The sequence below is a fragment of the Physella acuta genome, unplaced genomic scaffold (genome assembly GCF_028476545.2).
Source record: "Physella acuta isolate Inbredline_101_S28 unplaced genomic scaffold, ASM2847654v3 ptg001968l, whole genome shotgun sequence".
NCBI lineage: Eukaryota > Metazoa > Mollusca > Gastropoda > Physidae > Physella > Physella acuta.
This window is the reverse complement of record NW_026733473.1, coordinates 63,890-84,275: the sequence shown is the minus strand read 5'-3', so window position 1 is coordinate 84,275 and position 20,386 is coordinate 63,890. Positions and strand designations below refer to the sequence as shown.

At 37.6% G+C, this 20,386-nt stretch overlaps 1 protein-coding gene across 2 annotated transcripts; it reads left to right on the top strand.

Moving 5' to 3' along the window:
- Window positions 1-919: 919 nt before the first annotated feature.
- On the top strand, window positions 920-18,787 carry LOC131931435 (monocarboxylate transporter 9-like). Of its 2 annotated transcripts, XM_059288231.1 has the most exons (11): window positions 920-1,124; window positions 3,031-3,276; window positions 4,282-4,425; window positions 8,198-8,341; window positions 9,654-9,755; window positions 11,211-11,368; window positions 12,279-12,852; window positions 14,038-14,160; window positions 15,662-15,808; window positions 17,402-17,527; window positions 18,617-18,787. In XM_059288231.1, the coding sequence occupies exons 2-11, from the start codon at window positions 3,039-3,041 to the stop codon at window positions 18,781-18,783; spliced, it is 1,923 nt and encodes a 640-aa protein (XP_059144214.1). In that variant the 5' UTR covers window positions 920-1,124; window positions 3,031-3,038; the 3' UTR covers window positions 18,784-18,787. The 2 variants fall into 2 exon arrangements, with proteins under 2 accessions (XP_059144214.1, XP_059144215.1); XM_059288232.1 differs by lacking the exons at window positions 920-1,124; window positions 3,031-3,276; window positions 4,282-4,425 and adding an exon at window positions 6,743-6,765.
- The last annotated feature ends 1,599 nt before the right edge of the window (window positions 18,788-20,386 follow it).

Below are 20,386 nucleotides of genomic sequence, written 5' to 3'. Positions count from 1 at the left end.
AACTTGTTATTTTACCATTACACAATCAAGGTAGAAAACAGTTCAATCGGAGTGTTAAGCCTTGTAGCCGTTTATTAACGTTAACTGTGAATAATTCAATACAGCAGCTTGAAATGAGCTTTTAATTATTTTTCCCCCACGACCTTTTGCACTCCCCTATGGGGGGTAGGGGGGATAGCCCCCTTACCCCACCCCTCCACCTATGCCTCTGACTTTCACACATAAATACACACTGTCACATACACACTGTTGAAAAATACACATACACACACTCTCACGCATGCAAAAGCTAAGAAGAATAAATGGGGCACCTACACTCATTCTCTTTTGTCTTCTCATTATATAACGCTACTCAAAAATGATGACGTCATATTACTTTAACCAATTTGTACCCCAACTCTCTTTCCTTCCCTGTGGCGTCATTTAAAAAAAAATATCCCATAAATTCATCACCTACGACACAGCAAGTGTCAGACGGCTGCTGTTATGCAACCACCGATTCACACACCCCTCCCTACCGTGCGCCAGTCTAGCACACGACACCGCTAATCTAGCGCACAACTCACCACGCGTTTTCTAGGCCGTCAAGTCTGTCCCAACGTAAACACACAATGTCGTAAACTGTAAACATGTACGTTTTCGTTTTTAATTCGGCTTATTCTTCTCTTCTGTGTCATCCTGATTAAACTAAACCTACATTCATAACGTTGCTCGTCTACAACTAAAGGTACTTTTTTTTTTACCATAACAGGTGATTGATTTAGATAAATTATTTAGGTCATGAAGGTTACGATGCTCCGTGCTACAACACACTTCACACTTCACAGTTCACACACACACAGCTTAATTTTTCAGCAGAAAAAATATAAAAATACATTTTGTTTTACTTTTCGTTTCTTAAAATGCAGAATGTTAAATAGCATGTTGGTTCTGCATGAGTTACGACACAAAGCGTGTAGGCTTGCAGCTGCGACATGTTCACAACAGTACATTAATAGCTTACAACACAGGCAAGCAGATAAAGTAAAAACGGGGTCATGGAATAAAATAACAGTACAACTTTCATTACGCCTTGTCGACAGCTTAGAAACACTAACTGGCCGACGCATGCTCAAGAGAAACGGGTGAGTTCAGTCTGTTATTTTGTGTGTTGTTATTCTTTACCGGGTCTGTTTCCAATATGCAGGCGTTCACTGTACAAAAGAAAGAAATCGATAATACGTTTTTTTTTTGTTTATTTGAATAATAATGATAAAAAAAAATGTTTACTGTAGTTTTTAGGCGCAATTCATGCGAAACTGGCAACAAGCGGACATCAACTAGAGCTAGAATAGTCTCGAAATGAGTCGAAAGGACTATTAAATATTTTTAAAATCCCTTACACTTTGCTATAATGATAACAACGATGGTTCTAAAACTTAACTCAGTACTGCTTGGTTTTTATCAGACTTTACCTAAAAAAGAAAAATGAATGTTTTTAGTATTTTCGGTAACTAAACAAAATTCGTTAAAAGCCAAAAACAATATGGTTGTTTTCATGTAGGCAAAATTAACACAAAAATTATGTAGATTATTTTCATAACTGATTTATATTGGACGAGCCGACCCGCAGCGTATCATACGCCGCTATTTAGTTGTTTTATTTTCTACTTTTCAGTAATTCATAATTTGTGAATTCGACAGTACCAATGCTGCCACTGAAAATATTTGCTTTAAAACGCTACCCCCCCCCCTTTCCCCTAACCCCGACCCTACATCCCCCCCCCCCCCCCCCGTGAAAGCGACCTCCTCTTAGTTATTTTTTAGTTGACTCCTGTAAGTTTAAAATCAAACTAAATTATCTGTCCCTAATAGAAACCCGGCTCTACGGCTCTACGATTTGTAAACATTTAGCTTTGTAAACATTTAGCGTGACCACAGCTCACCAGACAATGTGGGGGTGGGGTGGGGGTGGTAGTGATATTGATAGAGAGAAAGAGAGGGGACTGCAAGGAGGCGCTTGCAGCTTGTTTTCTAACGGCTCCCAGAAGAGAATTATACATTAGAAGATATAATTTTTTTTCTTTGAAACCATGATGTGCCGCACCATGCGTTCTTAATCACGCAGGTCTTCTTCGTTCTTAATTTTAATGCTGGAGACAGGGGCGTAGCGAGGGGGGGGGGGGGGGGGTCGGGGGTGCGGACCGCACCGGGTGACACCATTTAGGGGGGGGGGGTGGCACCAAGGCGAAAAATAGCAAAATACTAAGTCGTGAGTGCCCCAAAAGCGAAGCGCATTGAACTATTGCCGATGATTGTTTAGGTCAAGGTGGGGTTGTCACGTGTCTGGAACACGTGACTCGGGTAAAACAAAAATACAGGAAATATGCCAGGAAATATCCAGAGACCAACTTTACGGATTAGAACGTTAGGCTGACTTCAAGGATTAGAACGATAGACCGACTTTAGGGTTTAGACTAATATATTTACTAGGGGGGTTATCTTAATTGACTTACTAGAGGGATTAACGTGATAGACCTACTAGAGTTACTAGAGGGATTAGGGTGATAGATCTACTAGAGGGATTAGAGTGATAGATCTACTAAAGGGATTAGGGTGTTACATCTTCTAGATGGGTTACGGTGATAGATAAAGAGGGATTACAGTGATAGATTTTGTGTATGGGCCTAGATAAGTTCTAGGTAAGCCTACAATCTTGCGAGTGCCTTCTTACCAGGCCCAAGCTAAATTTTACATTGTAAGCTAACTACAAAATTAATGATTGCTACAATGGTATTCATCTATCTGATCATTAATATGATAGACCTACGGACATTAAAAATATACTTCTGCGTGAATTACGTCATCGATTTGTGTTATCTTTTTGTGTTGTAGTTGCGTGATTATTATTTTTATTTCCACTTTGCTCGAGTTTTATATTTTAAACAATCATCAGATCTCAACTGGGTAAACTTCCTTTAATATAGATCTACGATCTGTTCAGAAATCTAAACAGAGCCTAGATCATAACGATCTTTTTTTTTCAAACAGACAGCGGTATGGACAAAAATGATGACTGTGCCGTGTCGGAAAAAGCAACACTACTTCACTGCCCAGCGAAGAACGGTGCTCTTACACAACAAAGTGTGCCGGGAGCTGGTGATGTGACTTCCGGTGATACACGGCACAGTGCTGTTCAGAAGGATGGTCTGGCGGTACACAAGGATGGGGTAGACGAGGATGGTGATGAAGAATACGACGCTCCTGATGGCGGATGGGGTTGGATGGTTTGTTTTGGTATTAGCTGTTGTAATGACTTTCTAGATATGATGTGTTAACTGTCGGAAATGTTGATTTAGAGGTCGTCCATAAATGACGTCACACTCTACTCTTAGTATTAGGGGGAGGGGGGGTCCGCATTTTTGTGACGGTGTGTGATGAGGGGGAGGGGGGGGTGTAGATGGTGTGACGTCACACTTTTGCATAATTTAAAAAAAAAAAGCAATGCTAGAAAACTAATTTTAGCCCTTATTTCGCGTTTTAGAAAACGGTTTTAATAAATTGAAATAGGAATTGATTAAAATACTCTATGTTGACAGAGTGCAGACGAGATTTTGGAAAAAAATACAGTATTTTAACTTCAATTTTGAGCGGGGTTCTAGGCTGAGACGTGACGTCATTTTAGGTGGGGGGGGGGGGGGTCTGACTTTTTGTGACGATGTGTGACGGAGGGGAGGGGGGAGGTAAAAATCGTCCAAAAAAGCGTGACATCATTTATGGATGGCCCCTTATCCGAGTTTTCCCCGAACACTTTGCTATTAGCTACTAGATCTGGATCGAGCATTGCTAGGTCTTTGCCCTGCTGAAGTATTGTCAGCCAAGTTTAGTTCCGCTACCGAGCTGGCTTTACATGTGCCTATACTGATGACATCTGCTTCAGGTGATCAGTAGGAACGACCAGAATTTCTTTTAGGTATCTCAGTTTCTCCCCCCCCCCCCCAAACTGAACAAAAAAAAATTAAATAGCAGGTATATACTTTTACTTTGTTCGCCTCCCCCCCAACCCGGATAATTTTATTTAGTTCGCCTCCCAGAAAATCTCACCCCCCCCCCCCCCCCCCCCCACTATCGAAAATTTCAAATGCTCTCCTCCCCCGATCCTGGTCACACCTTTTACACTTTAGTTGATCTGTTTTGTGTTTGTTTTACCTAATCCCGTTGTTTGAGATAGTGTATTAGGTGGGCATAATCTATAAAATAGCTGTTCATGTAGGCCTACAGACAAGTGTTACATTGTTGCAGGATCCTTCTTTGCCATCTTCATACTCGATGGTACATCGTTTTCTTTTGGTGTTCTCATGCTGGAGTTCCTTAACGATTTTGGAGCAGATAAGTCGACAACTGCCTGGATTGGGAGTATGCAGATGGGCGTCAGCATGATGATAGGTTAGTTGGCTGATTGTAGTGGAAGTATGCAGATGGGCGTCAGCATGATAATAGGTTAGTTGGCTGATTGTAGTGGAAGCATGCAGATGGGCGTCAGCATGATGATGGGCGTCAGCATGGTGATAGGTTAGTTGGCTGATTGTAGTGGAAGTATGCAGATGGGCGTCAGCATGATGATAGGTTAGTTGGCTGATTGTAGTGGAAGTATGCAGATGGGCGTCAGCATGATGATAGGTTAGTTGGCTGATTGTAGTGGAAGTATGCAGATGGGCGTCAGCATGATGATAGGTTAGTTGGCTGATTGTAGTGGAAGTATGCAGATGGGCGTCAGCATGATGATAGGTTAGTTGGCTGATTGTAGTGGAAGTATGCAGATGGGCGTCGGCATGATGAAAGGTTAGTTGGCTGATTGTAGTGTAAGTATGTAGATGGGCGTCAGCGTAATGATGGGCGTCAGTATGATGATAGGTTAGTTGGCTGATTGTAGTGGAAGTATGCAGATGGGCGTCAGCATGATGATAGGTTAGTTGGCTGATTGTAGTGGAAGTATTCAGATGGGCGTCAGCATGATGATAGGTTAGTTGGCTGATTGTAGTGGAAGTATGCAGATGGGCGTCAGCATGATGATGGGCGTCAGCATGATGATAGGTTAGTTGGCTGATTGTAATGGAAGTATGCAGATGGGCGTCAGCATGATGATAGGTTAGTTGGCTGATTGTAGTGGAAGTATGCAGATGGGCGTCAGCATGATGATGGGCGTCAGCATGATGATAGGTTAGTTGGCTGATTGTAATGGAAGTATGCAGATGGGCGTCAGCATGATGATAGGTTAGTTGGCTGATTGTAATGGAAGTATGCAGATGGGCGTCAGCATGATGATAGGTTAGTTGGCTGATTGTAGTGGAAGTATGCAGATGGGCGTCAGCATGATGATAGGTTAGTTGGCTGATTGTAGTGGAAGTATGCAGATGGGCGTCAGCATGATGATGGGCGTCAGCATGATGATAGGTTAGTTGGCTGATTGTAGTGGAAGTATGTAGATGGGCGTCAGCATGATGATAGGTTAGTTGGCTGATTGTAATGGAAGTATGCAGATGGGCGTCAGCATGATGATAGGTTAGTTGGCTGATTGTAGTGGCAGTATGCAGATGGGCGTCAGCATGATAATAGGTTAGTTGGCTGATTGTAGTGGCAGTATGCAGATGGGCGTCAGCATGATAATAGGTTAGTTGGCTGATTGTAGTGGAAGTATGCAGATGGGCGTCAGCATGATGATGGGCGTCAGCATGATGATAGGTTAGTTGGCTGATTGTAGTGGAAGTATGCAGATGGGCGTCAGCATGATGATAGGTTAGTTGGCTGATTGTAGTGGAAGTATGCAGATGGGCGTCAGCATGATGATGGGCGTCAGCATGATGATAGGTTAGTTGGCTGATTGTAGTGGAAGTATGCAGATGGGCGTCAGCATGATGATAGGTTAGTTGGCTGATTGTAGTGGAAGCATGCAGATGGGCGTCAGCATGATGATAGGTTAGTTGGCTGATTGTAGTGGAAGTATGCAGATGGGCGTCAGCATGATGATAGGTTAGTTGGCTGATTGTAGTGGAAGTATGCAGATGGGCGTCAGCATGATGATAGGTTAGTTGGCTGATTGTAGTGGAAGTATGCAGATGGGCGTCAGCATGATGATGGGTTAGTTGGCTGATTGTAATGGAAGTATGCAGATGGGCGTCAGCATGATGATAGGTTAGTTGGCTGATTGTAGTGGAAGTATGCAGATGGGCGTCAGCATGATGATAGGTTAGTTGGCTGATTGTAGTGGAAGCATGCAGATGGGCGTCAGCATGATGATGGGTTAGTTGGCTGATTGTAGTGGAAGCATGCAGATGGGCGTCAGCATGATGATAGGTTAGTTGGCTGATTGTAGTGGAAGTATGCAGATGGGCGTCAGCATGATGATAGGTTAGTTGGCTGATTGTAATGGAAGTATGCAGATGGGCGTCAGCATGAAGATAGGTTAGTTGGCTGATTGTAGTGGAAGTATGTAGATGGGCGTCAGCATGATGATAGGTTAGTTGGCTGATTGTAGTGGAAGTATGCAGATGGGCGTCAGCATGATGATAGGTTAGTTGGCTGATTGTAGTGGAAGTATGTAGATGGGCGTCAGCATGATAATAGGTTAGTTGGCTGATTGTAGTGGAAGTATGCAGATGGGCGTCAGCATGATGATAGGTTAGTTGGCTGATTGTAGTGGAAGTATGCAGATGGGCGTCAGCATGATGATAGGTTAGTTGGCTGATTGTAGTGGAAGTATGCAGATGGGCGTCAGCATGATGATAGGTTAGTTGGCTGATTGTAGTGGAAGCATGCAGATGGGCGTCAGCATGACAGGGGCGGAACTACAGTGCCGCCAGACCCCGCAATGCGGGGGGGCCCACGCCATTTAGGGGCCCACAGCCGACCATAATAATTTTTTTTAAAGTTAAAAAAAATTAACTTTCTTGCATTTTTGACTTGATGGTTGTTTTGCAAAATAATTACCGTAGCGGCGGTTGGATTATCTTTATTCTATAGACATCACCCCAGCGCGCTTGTAGATCTATATTCTTTTTCCCTTGGTTTTTAAACCACTGTGAAAGCCGAGTCCTCTTTATCTTACAATTTAACTTAGCAAAGATAAGCAAACGTTCAAACCACTTCCATGACTTATTTCCCTTTTTTAAATAGTCAAATAGGGGTGCTCATAAGCTCCTTTTAATAGATTTGTACTAAACAAATTAAAAAGCAATTACTTCTCTTAATTATTATTTTTTTTTATAAAATACTTACTTAGGAATGACATTGTATAAAAAGAAAATGTATTTAAAATTAATAAAACAAATACCAAAAAACATAAAAATAATCATAACGCGAGACACCATTTCTTCTACAAAGCTTTCATGTTTTATATTCTTTTGGCCGACTAGAGGTTATGAGGTCTTGTGGCTTAGCACAGATAAAGTTTGCCTGATTTTCACAAAACACACGGAAGCACTTACACACATGACATGATGTTGTATCTTGTTTTAATAGAATTCTTTTTTAAAATCAAAACCCGAACAGGCCAGCAATGAGTAGCATATGGTCGTATTTTGTGTTTGTATATATATATATATATATATATATATATATATATATATATATATATATATATATATATATATATATATATATATATATATATATATATATATATATATATATATATATATATATATATACATACATATATAGGCCTATATATGTGGGGCCCAAAATTTTTTTTTGCGGGGTGGCCCTTTTTTTCTAGTTCCGCCACTGCAGCATGATGATAGGTTAGTTGGCTGATTGTAGTGGAAGTATGCAGATGGTGAACTCTACTTCCTCTAGCCTGTGGATCAACAGGTTCGAAAGGATAACTTTGCTTTTAAAGAGCGAGTCTATGATTTTGAGGATAACTTTACAACTACAGAAATAATTGTTATTCCCATTTTAAAGGCCTCAGCATTATCATGCAGAACAAAAACTTTTAATGAAATGTAGATCTAGTACTCTTGTGTTTTTAAAGAGCGAGTCTATGATTTTGAGGATAACTTTGCAACTACAGAAATAATATTGTTATTCCCATTTTGAAGGCCTCAGCATTATCATGCAGAACAAAAACTTTTTATAAAATGTAGTACTTTTGTGTAGATTTACTTGTTGGATAAAAATGACTATAAGTTCATGACTGACTTGACCTTTCTGCACTCAGGTCCTGCCATCAGTATGTTACTGAAGATGCTCAGCCTAAGGCAGGTGACCATCTTGGGTTCTCTGATATCTGCTTGTGGCTTTGTTGCCAGTGCTTTTGCTCCAAATGTTTATGTTTTAATGTTTACCTTTGGAATTATGGGGGGTAAGTTTGGCAAACTTAAACATCACTTTCTTATTGTTTTAAGTGTTTTCTTTAACTTAGAGATTTAAGATTTTCTACAAATGTTTACATTTTAATGTTTACCTATGGAATTATGGGTGATATGTTGGGGGTCATCCATAAATGACGTCACGCTTTTTTTGACGATTTTTACCTCCCCCCCTCCCCTCCGTCACACGTCGTCACAAAAAGCCAGACCCCCCCCCCCCTAAAATGACGTCACACCTCAACCTACAACCCCCCTCAAAATTGCAGTTGAATTTTTTTTAAACATCGATATTTTTCCAAAATCTTGTCTAAACTATTACAAATTATTAAAACAGTTTTCTAAAACGCGAAATACCGTCTAAAATTCGTTTTCTAACATTGCTTTTTTATAATGCAAAAATGTGACGTCGCAACATCTGACCCCCCCCCCTCCCCCTCATCACACACCGTCACAAAATTACGGACCCCCCCTCCCCCCTACGAGTGTGACGTCATTTATGGATGACCCCTTGGCAAGTGTAAACTTTATTATTCATACTATCTTGTTAAACTTTAAAGTCTTAAAGCATTAAAATCTGTTACAAATGTTTACCTATGGAACTATATGGGTGATAAGTTGGTAAATGTAAACATAACTATTATATTGTTTTGTTAAAATTAAACTTTAAAAAAAAAAGAAATTACATTTTGAGTAGTATTTCAATATGGATTCAGCATAATACTTAGGGGGAATTAAAATTTCACTAAGCTTTTTAATACTTCAACTAATTAACTATTTACCTAGTTCGGAATTTATTTAACAAATAAAGCATACTACTTGGGGGGGGGGATATTCATTGAGTTTTAAAAATCTTAAACTAATGAAACTATTTATGCAGTTATGAATATATTTTACTACTTGTCATTATGGCTAACTAATATTTCTATAAGTTTACAAGAAGTTGTTCCTAATGTATTTTTTTATTTTTGTGTATGAAGACGCCTCTATATTTTTAAAACAGCATTATATAAAATTATGCAAATAGACATGGTTTTATAATAAAAATAATAATTTATTAGCTAAGTTGATATTAGCATTATATACAATTAAGCAAATAGACAAGATTTTATTAATTAAAAACATAATTTTAGAACAGCATTATATACAATTAAGCAAATAAACATGGTTTTATAATAAAAATAATAAATTAATTGGCTAAGTTGATATTAGCATCATATACAATTATGCAAATAGACAAGATTTTGTAATTTAAAAAAATTTATTTTACGGTAAGTTGATGTTTTTTAATACCTTTAAATTTTCCAGGTATTGGCATTGGGATGGTGTTTCTACCAGCCATCATTGTGGTGGGTCTGTACTTCAATAAGAAAAGAGCTATAGCCACTGGGATAGCAACAAGCGGCTCAGGTATTACGTCTTCAGCAATCAACATCTAACTGAATGAATGTTAGGTTTCCCATTTAAAATATCTGTTAACAATACCCCCCTCCCCCCACTCCATCCCTTTTATTATGTGTAAAGAATCCTCTTTAGACCTAGCCATCCATTGGGAAGATGACGTAGAGTTCATATGTTTCTTGACCTCAGCATATGAAAGGAAGATGTGGTCAGCACTATGCCCAGCCACTTTTACTTTCCCTAACATAGTGATTTTGGTACCTATTAGAGCTGGGCGGACTAAAGGACATTCTACTGACTTGAACACGGATTCGAAATTGAGAATTTTGGGTTAGCAGTCTAACGCTCTACCACTTAGGTCACACTGTACCATGCTTATTGTTTGTGCAATGTTATTATTGGTAGTGTTATTAACATAACATATAATGAGGTTTTTTTTTTAGTTTGGTTTTTATTTAATGGCTTCTTTAATAATGAACTACTATAAGATTTTTAAAATTTTGAATTTAAATTTAGTGTCAAGGGAATTTTTTTTATTGAACAGAAGAGAAGAGTCTAACTAAGAGCCTGTGGTTCTATTTAAAAAAAAACCTACATAATTTCCAATTTTTAAAATATAGGCTATACACAAAAGTGTAAAACGGTTACTTTACACTATAGGCTTTGGAACATTTGTGTAGTGTACGCCTACATGACCCTATTGTTCAGGTTTGGGAACATTTGTGTAATGTACCCCTACATTACCCTATTCTTCAGGTTTGGGAACATTTGTGTAATGTACCCCTACATTACCCTATTCTTCAGGTTTGGGAACATTTGTGTAATGTACCCCTACATTACCCTATTGTTCAGGTTTGGGAACATTTGTGTAATGTACCCCTACATTATCCTATTGTTCAGGTTTGGGAACATTTGTGTAATGTACCCCTACATGACCCTATTGTTCAGGTTTGGGAACATTTGTGTACGCCTACATTACTGCCTGTTTCAGGTTTGGGAACGTTTGTGTACGCCTACATTACTGGCTGTTTCAGGTTTGGGAACATTTGTGTACGCCTACATTATTGCCTGTTTCAGGTTTGGGAACATTTGTGTACGCCTACATTACTGCCTGTTTCAGGTCTGGGAACATTCGTGTATGCCTACATCACTGCCTGTTTCAGGTCTGGGAACATTCGTGTATGCCTACATCACTGCCTGTTTCAGGTCTGGGAACATTCGTGTATGCCTACATCACTGCCTGTTTCAGGTCTGGGAACATTTGTCTATGCCTACATTACTGCCTGTTTCAGGTCTGGGAACATTCGTGTATGCCTACATCACTGCCTGTTTCAGGTCTGGGAACATTCGTGTATGCCTACATCACTGCCTGTTTCAGGTCTGGGAACATTCGTGTATGCCTACATTACTGCCTGTTTCAGGTCTGGGAACATTCGTGTATGCCTACATCACTGCCTGTTTCAGGTCTGGGAACATTCGTGTATGCCTACATCACCGACATGCTCCTACAGCACTACCACTGGAGGGGAACGGTGCTGATCCTTGGCGCGCTGCTACTCAACTGTATGGTCTGCGCCATGTTGTTTCGGCCATTGGTTGCGAAGAAAAGACAAGCCAAACTGGTGAGTAGATTACCTTAACTCAGTGAAAGGAAGTTACCATGGGGCAGGTGAGGTAGAGTTCACCTGTTTCATTGACCTGTCATATAAAGTAAGTAACCATGGGGCAGGTGAGGTAGAGTTCACCTGTTTTATTGACCTGTCATATAAAGTAAATAACCATTGGGCAGGTGAGGTAGAGTTCACCTGTTTCATTGACCTGTCATATAAAGTAAGTTACCATGGGGCAGGTGAGGTAGAGTTCACCTGTTTCATTGACCTGTCATATAAAGTAAGTTACCATGGGGCAGGTGAGGTAGAGTTCGAACCTGTTTCATTGACCTGTCATATAAAGTAAGTAACCACGGGGCAGGTGAGGTAGAGTTCACCTGTTTCATTGACCTGTCATATAAAGTAACCATGGGGCAGGTGAGGTAGAGTTCACCTGTTTCATTGACCTGTCATATAAAGTAAGTTACCAAGGGCAGTTGAAGTAGAGTTCACCTGTTTCTATGACCTGTCATATAAAGGGATAACCTGGTCAGCTAAAATATGGTAACGATAAGTTTTATTATTTTAAGTTTGGATGGTTGAGAAAACCAATGTCCGATAATAGACTCTTCCAAAAATAGGTGTGTTAGGATGTTAGCAGTATTGTAATCTCAACTAGTTTTTTGGCTACAAATTAGTGTTAGATGTATGGTAGGAATAGAGGGTTAGTGATAGTGTTAGCATTGATATTAGTAAGACATTTGTGTATTTAGTTAACAACCAGTAACCTAACACCCCTTTATTAAAGAAGATTCTATTATCAGACTCTGGTATAAAAAATCCCTCTTAAGTTTTTAAAATCTTATTGTTGAATTAAATTACATAGTTATAGAGTTTATGGTAAGTTTTTCCACATTTATTAAGTTTTATTTTTACTCCTCAGGTTGATTTTAAAACTTATCAAGCAGACGGCACATCTAATAGTGATACAAGTAGTTCTACAGCTTATCAGCAGCTAAACAAAGTCAGTTTACTTAAAGAAACTGCTGGTCAAACTCATAATGAAAGTCTTGGTGGAAGTGGGGATAAGGGAGGTCACTACCGTTACAATGATGACAGTAGTAACAACAAGGGCAGCTATAGTCATGAAAAAACTTCACAACAATATTCCATTCCACCTGAAAATTTAACAGAAACTGCAATTGGAGAAAGGGGACAATACTCCAGTCTGCAAGGCAGTGTTAAAAATAACATTTCTGAGGAAACAAATTATTCTGACACTTCAAATGGTGCTTCAAAACTGTACACAGAATTAAAGGAGATCACAACTCTTGATAAAATAAACAGGCATGCAGAGTCCTGTGTTAACAGTAACTGTGATATCTGTCTGGAAAAAGAAGGACAGAATAATAATAGTATTGATGCTTGTTGTCTAGAGCAAGCCAATTTCATACCAATGAAGTTGTTTAAAAACAAAATATTTGATCTTTTGTTGATAGCTTTTATCATGTGGACTGGTGAGTTCTACTTTATTTAGCAAATTTAAAATATATATTTTTGTGATATGTTCACAAATCTTTATTCTTTCTTTACAATATAAAGTATTTGTCATCATCACATTTTAACTGATATCTACTCACATCACTTCTAAATATTGTAACTAAAACAAGTTAATTAAAAAAGTCTAGTGACATTTATGCGCAATTTCCTTATGTTATCTAAAAATAGCTCTGACGTATAATGCTGGGTTGCGTTTAAGCTAGAAGAACGATCGGTTTGTAGGTGTTTATGTAATTTTAAAATTTGTGACCGAACGAGAGGATATTTTTGAAAACTTTCTTCGGCAATATTGTTCTAAATTATGGCAGGAATCGATTGGTACATGTTTCAAGTCGCTAAGTGGTCTGGTTGCCGAGTTATGGGCCAAAAACTGCATTTTTCGAGTTTTTTTGGCTTTTCCGGGAAATACATGAAAGAAACCCGGAATTTTTATGGCCTATGCTCATCCTCGTAACTTGCTTAACATAATTGCTTTTGTAACTAGTCATCGATATTGCTTCGTTGAGGAGGAGATACGACTTAAAGCCCGGACACACATCCATACATTCATCCAACCATTCCCAGAAATGACGAGTTAATAAACGCAATTCTCCAGAATGGAAATTGCGCTAAAAACATTCATTGAAAATATTGGCTTACATTAAAAATTTTAAACTAAAACTGAACTACTTTATGGAGATCCAGAAATATTAACATGCATCATGCAGGTGGAGGGGAGGGAGAGAAATATTATAAAAACTTTAAAACTAGGCATGATTTATTGATTTTCTAAGGGGAGGTGACCAAATTACTTAGATAATCATTTATGTTTTGTTTTTAAATAGGACTGATTTTTTTTTTGCACTTTAATTTTCCATAAATTCTAATAAATTCAAAGCATTATTCTTTGTATATATATTTTTTTAATCATAAAAATTAATTACAGTTACCTTTATCTAGCCCCTGACCAGTAGTATCTCCAAAAATTACAATCAGCTGTATTAATTAAAAAGCATTAGATACATATATATATAGATACATTTACTTTGTGTGAAATAATCGCTGATTAACATAATGATAAATAAATAATCACCTCAAATTTCCACAGCTCAGTCCATCTTTACGGTCAATGATTAATAAATAATCTCATCAAATTTCCACAGCCCAGTCCATCTTTATGATGTACCTCCCTGACTTTGCAGTCTCACAAGACATTGAAAGATCAGATGCTGCGTTTCTCATCTCTATAGTAGGAATCTCTAACATTATAGGACGTCTGTTAGCTGGTAAGAGAAATTTTACTTTTTGTTTAGGTGTGCATCTATTAAAAGGCAGCTTTTTTGTGTAAAGAATCAGGGGCCGTGTGGTCAAGTCGATAAAGCTCATGGATGCTAAACTGAAAAGTCTCAAGTTTAAACCCTCGGGCAGATGGGGACAGCCACTCTTCTAGGAGAGACAACTCCGAAATCAAACAACTTCTGCCTTGTAGTTTGTTCTTTCCAAAAAGAAAAGCAGGCTGAAATTGAAGTCACTGTCCTCAATGGCACATAACCAGTTCACACATATACTTAATTATGTTGGAGGAGATCCTTTCATCACTAAAATTAAGAACAAAAAGAAGAGTGTAAAGAATGTTTGATACTTAGTCAATCTAAAGATGTTATACAATTGGACATCTGTTGGATGTAAGGAAGATTTTATATTAAAATTTAGTCGTACTGAATCTGTAATATGATTGGATGTCTGTTTGGTGTGTGGTGTTTTATTTATTCAAGATGAATAAGTTATGTTATGTAATTGGATGGCTTTTTGTGATTATCATGTGTTGAGAGGTTTTATATTTAGTCAAACTAAATCTATAATTAATAAACTGCTCTTTGCCAGTAGAAAAGTTTTAATGTTTTAATTTGATACGGTTAAATCTATCATAAGACAGCACTTTCATAGTAGGTTGTTTTTTTAAGTCATGCAGAATTTAATTTAAGCTATCCTTTTTTATTTTTCCATGGTTAAAAAATTTAGTGTTTCATCCATTTTGTTCCCAGGATTTAAAAAAATGAATGTTTCATCCATTCTGTTTAGAGCATTCAGAATAATTAATGTTTGATACATTTTTGTTACCCGGGTTAAAAAAAATTGAAAGTATAATCTGTTTTGTCTCAGAGTTGAGAAAATGTAATATTCTATCTATTTTGTCCCCATTGGCTAAGAAAATGTAATGTTCCATCTGTTTTGTCCCCATTGGCTAAGAAAATGTAATGTTCCATCTGTTTTGTACCCATGGTCAAGAAAATGTAATGTTCCATCTGTTTTGTACCCATGGTCAAGAAATGTAATATTCTATCTGTTTTGTACCCATATTCAAGAAAATGTAATATTCTATCTGTTTTGTACCCATATTCAAGAAAATATAATGTTCCATCTGTTTTGTACCCATGGTCAAGAAATGTAATAATCTATCTGTTTTGTACCCATATTCAAGAAAATGTAATATTCTATCTGTTTTGTACCCATGGTCAAGAAAAAGTAATGTTCAATCTGTTTTGTACCCATGGCTAAGAAAATGTAATGTTTCATCTGTTTTGTACTCATGGTCAAGAAAAAGCAATGTTCCATCTGTTTTGTACCCATGGTCAAGAAAATGTAATGTTCCATCTGTTTTGTACCCATGGTCAAGAAAATGTAATGTTCCATCTGTTTTGTACCCATGGTCAAGAAAATGTAATATTCTATCTGTTTTGTACCCATGGTCAAGAAAATGTAATGTTCCATCTTTTTTGCTCACAGGGTTTGTCACAGACTGCTGTCATGTGCCCAGTATTGGATTGTATAGTGTGGCCCTTCTCTCCGCAGCCTGTGTGATTCTAGCCGTCCCATTCTGTACCACACTGCCGTTGATACAGGCCTGCAGTGGCTTTTTTGGGCTTTGTATGGGTCAGTTATAGCATATTTTACAGTATGTGTATGGGTCAGTTATAGCATATTTTACAGTATGTGTATGGGTTAGTTATAGCATATTTTACAGTATGTGTATGGGTCAGTTATAGCATATTTTACAGTATGTGTATGGGTCAGTTATAGCATATTTTACAGTATGTGTATGGGTTAGTTATAGCATATTTTACAGTATGTGTATGGGTCAGTTATAGCATATTTTACAGTATGTGTATGGGTTAGTTATAGCATATTTTACAGTATGTGTATGGGTCAGTTATAGCATATTTTACAGTATGTGTATGGGTCAGTTATAGCATATCACCTTTGACAGTATGTGTATGGGTCAGTTATAGCATATCACCTTTTACAGTATGTGTATGGGTCAGTTATAGCATATCACCTTTTACAGTATGTGTATGGGTCAGTTATAGCATATCACCTTTTACAGTATGTGTATGGGTCAGTTATAGCATATTTTACAGTATGTGTATGGGTCAGTTATAGCATATCACCTTTTACAGTATGTGTATGGGTCAGTTATAGCATATCACCTTTTACAGTATGTGTATGGGTCAGTTATAGCATATTTTACAGTATGTGTATGGGTCAGTTATAGCATATCACCTTTTACAGTATGTGTATGGGTCAGTTATAGCATATCACCTTTTACAGTATGAGTATGGGTTAGTTATATTATATTATCTAGTTACAGTATGTGTGTCAGTTATGTAGTATTGTCTACTCATCGTATGTGTATGGGTTGTTATATCACATTGTCTAGTTACAGTATGTGTGTAAGTTATGATATATTGTCTAGTGCTTGTATGTGTATGGGTTACACATTGCCTAGTTATAGTATGTGTGTCAGTTATGTTATATTGTCTATTTATCGTATTTGTATGTGTTAATTATATCACATAATCGAGTTTCAGTATGTGTGTCAGTTTTGCTATATTGTCTAATTATCATTTGTGTATGTGTTAGGTATATTACATTGTTTAATGATACCTTAATAAGGAGATATTTTTTATTACTTGTCAGTTAATGACACCTTAATAAGATGATAATCTTTTACTTATCAGTTAATGATACCCTAATAAGGAGATAATCTGTTACTTGTCATTAATGATACCCTAATAAGGAGATAATCTTACTTGTCAGTTAATGATACCTTAATTAGGAGATAATCTGTTGCTTGTCAGTTAATGAGACCTTAATTAGGAGATAATCTGTTACTTGTCATTAACGATACCTTAATAATGAGATAATCTGTTACATGCCAGTTAATGATATGGAGATAATCTGTTGCTTGTCAGTTAATGACACCTTAATAAGGAGATAATCTTTTACTTGTCAGTTAATGAGTCCTTAATTAGGAGATAATCTGTTACTTGTCATTAACGATACCTTAATAATGAGATAATCTGTTACTTGTCATTAACGATACCTTAATAATGAGATAATCTGTTACATGCCAGTTAATGATATGGAGATAATCTGTTCCTTATCAGTCAGTGATACCCTAAAAATGAGATAATCTATTACTTGTCATTAATGATACCCTAACAAAGACCACTTGTATCCCTATAGCCGTTGCTGTGTCACTGAGGACTGTAGTACTAGCTGAACAACTAGGGATCCACGCCCTGACTGAGTCCTTTGGCGTTGTAGCCCTGTTTCAGGGAATTGCCTTTGTTGTTAACCCTCCCATAGCAGGTACCTACATTGTTTGACAGTTGTGATAAAATTAGCCAGTTTAACCACTTAACATGCCTCTCTTTGGATTTAGGGAATAGTCTTCATAGTTAACCCAGATTTAGCAGGTAGCTACATTGTTTGATATTTGTGCCTATTGAACCAGTTTAACGACTTAAAATGTGGTGCTGTTGCTTTAAATTCAGGGAATAGTCTTCATAGTTAACCCACATATATATAGCAGGTAGCTACATTGTTTGACATTTGTGATACTATTAATTAGTTTAACTACTTAAAATGTGGTGCTGTTGTCTTTGAATTCAGGGAATAGTCTTCATAGAGCACCCTGACATAGCTGCTAGCAACATTGTTTGATATTTGTGACAATTGAACCAGTTTAACTACTTATTAAAATGTGGCACTCTCTGCCTGTCTGACTATGAACCTCAGCTAAGTTTGTTTTTGGCCAGATCATTAGTCCACATTATAGACCAGTTTACTTGGATGTTCTCCTTACTTTGTAAATAGATATATCAATACTCTGGCAACTGATATGACAGTTTAACATAAATTAAGTAATCAATTTTTAAGTGAATCTGTAGAAATAATATTTCCACAGGTCATACCAAAAACAAAAAGAACATCTTAACCAATAAATAAGTAGGCCCACTAAATTGACATTTTATTACTTTTAAAAAAAATAGGGGAGTAATTAAAATAGGGCCAGTGGTTCTATTTGTTCATGGCATCAATTTTTAGTTTGTTATATACATATTTATAATAAGAAAGGAAACGACTATTGAGCCATTGCATTTATGGAGAAGGGAATAGAACTATTAAGCCATTGCATTTGTGGTTAAGTTTTTTAATCCAACATAAAAGTATTTTATCCATTTGTTGAAAGTAGCCAATAAGCTTATTCCACTGGCATGAGCCATAAGTATATTGATGTTAATTTCCCCCCCTCCCTCCAATCTTCAAATGTTGACTTTTCCCCCATATATCCCTCTGTGTCAACATAATAAATGGGTAACACTTTACTTAAAAGTTTGTTTACTTATCCTTATTAGAAAATCATAAACAAATAAACTATTTTTTTTTATCTCCTAGGTAAACTGCTTGATGAGTTCCACTCATTTAAGCCACCTTTTATCATGGCAGCCAGCATGTATGTTGTATCTGGCATGGCCTCCTTGTGTGTTGGTAGTCTGAACAGGAAACACTCTAGAAACATTCCACTGAAAGAGGAGACGATTGTTGTCATGGAAAAACAATGAGGAATTTACATGATGGAAAGAGTAGTAAACAACAGACTGACCTGGTTTCTAGAATCGAACAATCTACTAGCAGACGAACAGGCAGGCTTCAGGAAGTGCAGATCTACTGAAGACCAAATCACCTTCATTTCTCAGGAAATAGAAGATGGCTTTCAAGAAAAAAAACCAACCTCAATAGTGTGGGTCGACTTTGAAAAAGCCTTTGACAAGGTTTGGGAGCAAGGCTTAATTCTAAAGCTAATAAACCATCAAGTATCTCATAACATGCTAAACTGGATAAAAGGTTACCTAAGCAACCGAAAAGCATCAGTCTCCATGCAAGGAAAAAGAAGTCACACAGTAACTATAAAAAATGGAGTCCCTCAAGGAGGAGTCTTGTCTCCTACTCTCTTCCTCATTTATATAAATGACTTAAATGAAAACATCCCAAAGAGAGTAAAAAGAAGCATGTTTGCAGACGACCTTTCACTAATCAGCACAGAGGAATATATTGGTACCTCAAAATTTCGTCTTCAAGAAACACTTGATAAGCTCGGCAAATGGACCAAAAACTGGGGCTTATCCATCAATATCAAGAAAACAACTTATTCAATCTTCACCTTATCAACTAAACATCAAAAAATGAAACTTACCCTAGAAAACCAAGAGCTAGAAAAAAATGACCACCCCAAATACCTAGGAGTCACTTTTGACACTCGACTTACCTGGAGAAAACAAATAGAAAACACACAAAGTAATGGTATCAAAAGACTTAATCTAATGAGGAAACTGGCAGGAACAGACTGGGGAGCAAATCACCACATCCTGAAAAAAACCTACACCAGCTATGTGAGACCTACGTTAGAATATGGTGCTTCGGCTTGGGGCTCAGCAGCAAAAACAAATATTAGCAAAATTGACAAAGTTCAGAACATAGGTTTGAGAATAATGACAGGAGCCATGAAAACAACACCCATAAATGCTATGGAGGAAATAGCCGCTCTTAGCTCAATAGAAGAAAGAAGAGAATCAAAAATCCTCACTCATTACACAAAGCTAGAGGCACTGGAAAACCATAACCTAAAACAAAAACTCCAGAAACCCAGTCCATCAACCAGACTACAAAGAACAAGTTTCATCAAAGAAGCAAAGAATCTGAAAAAGAAATATGAAATCGAAAATATCATTCCTGAAGCAATAAAAACTCAAAACCTCTCCCCGCCTTGGATCTCCCACTGTCACTTAACCATTATTGACTCAATAGACACCATAGGAAAAAAATCTGACTATGATCTAGAAGAACTTAAGAAAATAACAAATAAACACATTAAGGATCAGTACCCCAGCAATACCTGGATTAGAGTTTTCACAGATGGCTCAGCTGAAGATGCCACAAAAAACGGCGGGGCTGGCATCCTTATTGAATGGCCAAGCGGAAAAAGCCTGGAAAAGGCAATAGCCACAGGCAGCCTATCCGACAATTTTAGGGCAGAAAAAGAAGCTTTAGAACACGCAGCAAACCTCCTGTCAGAACATCCTGAATCACCGAATAGTCAGATTGTATTTCTTACAGATGCCAAATCAGTCCTGCAGTCCCTACAAAATCCGGAGGCCTATATTCAAA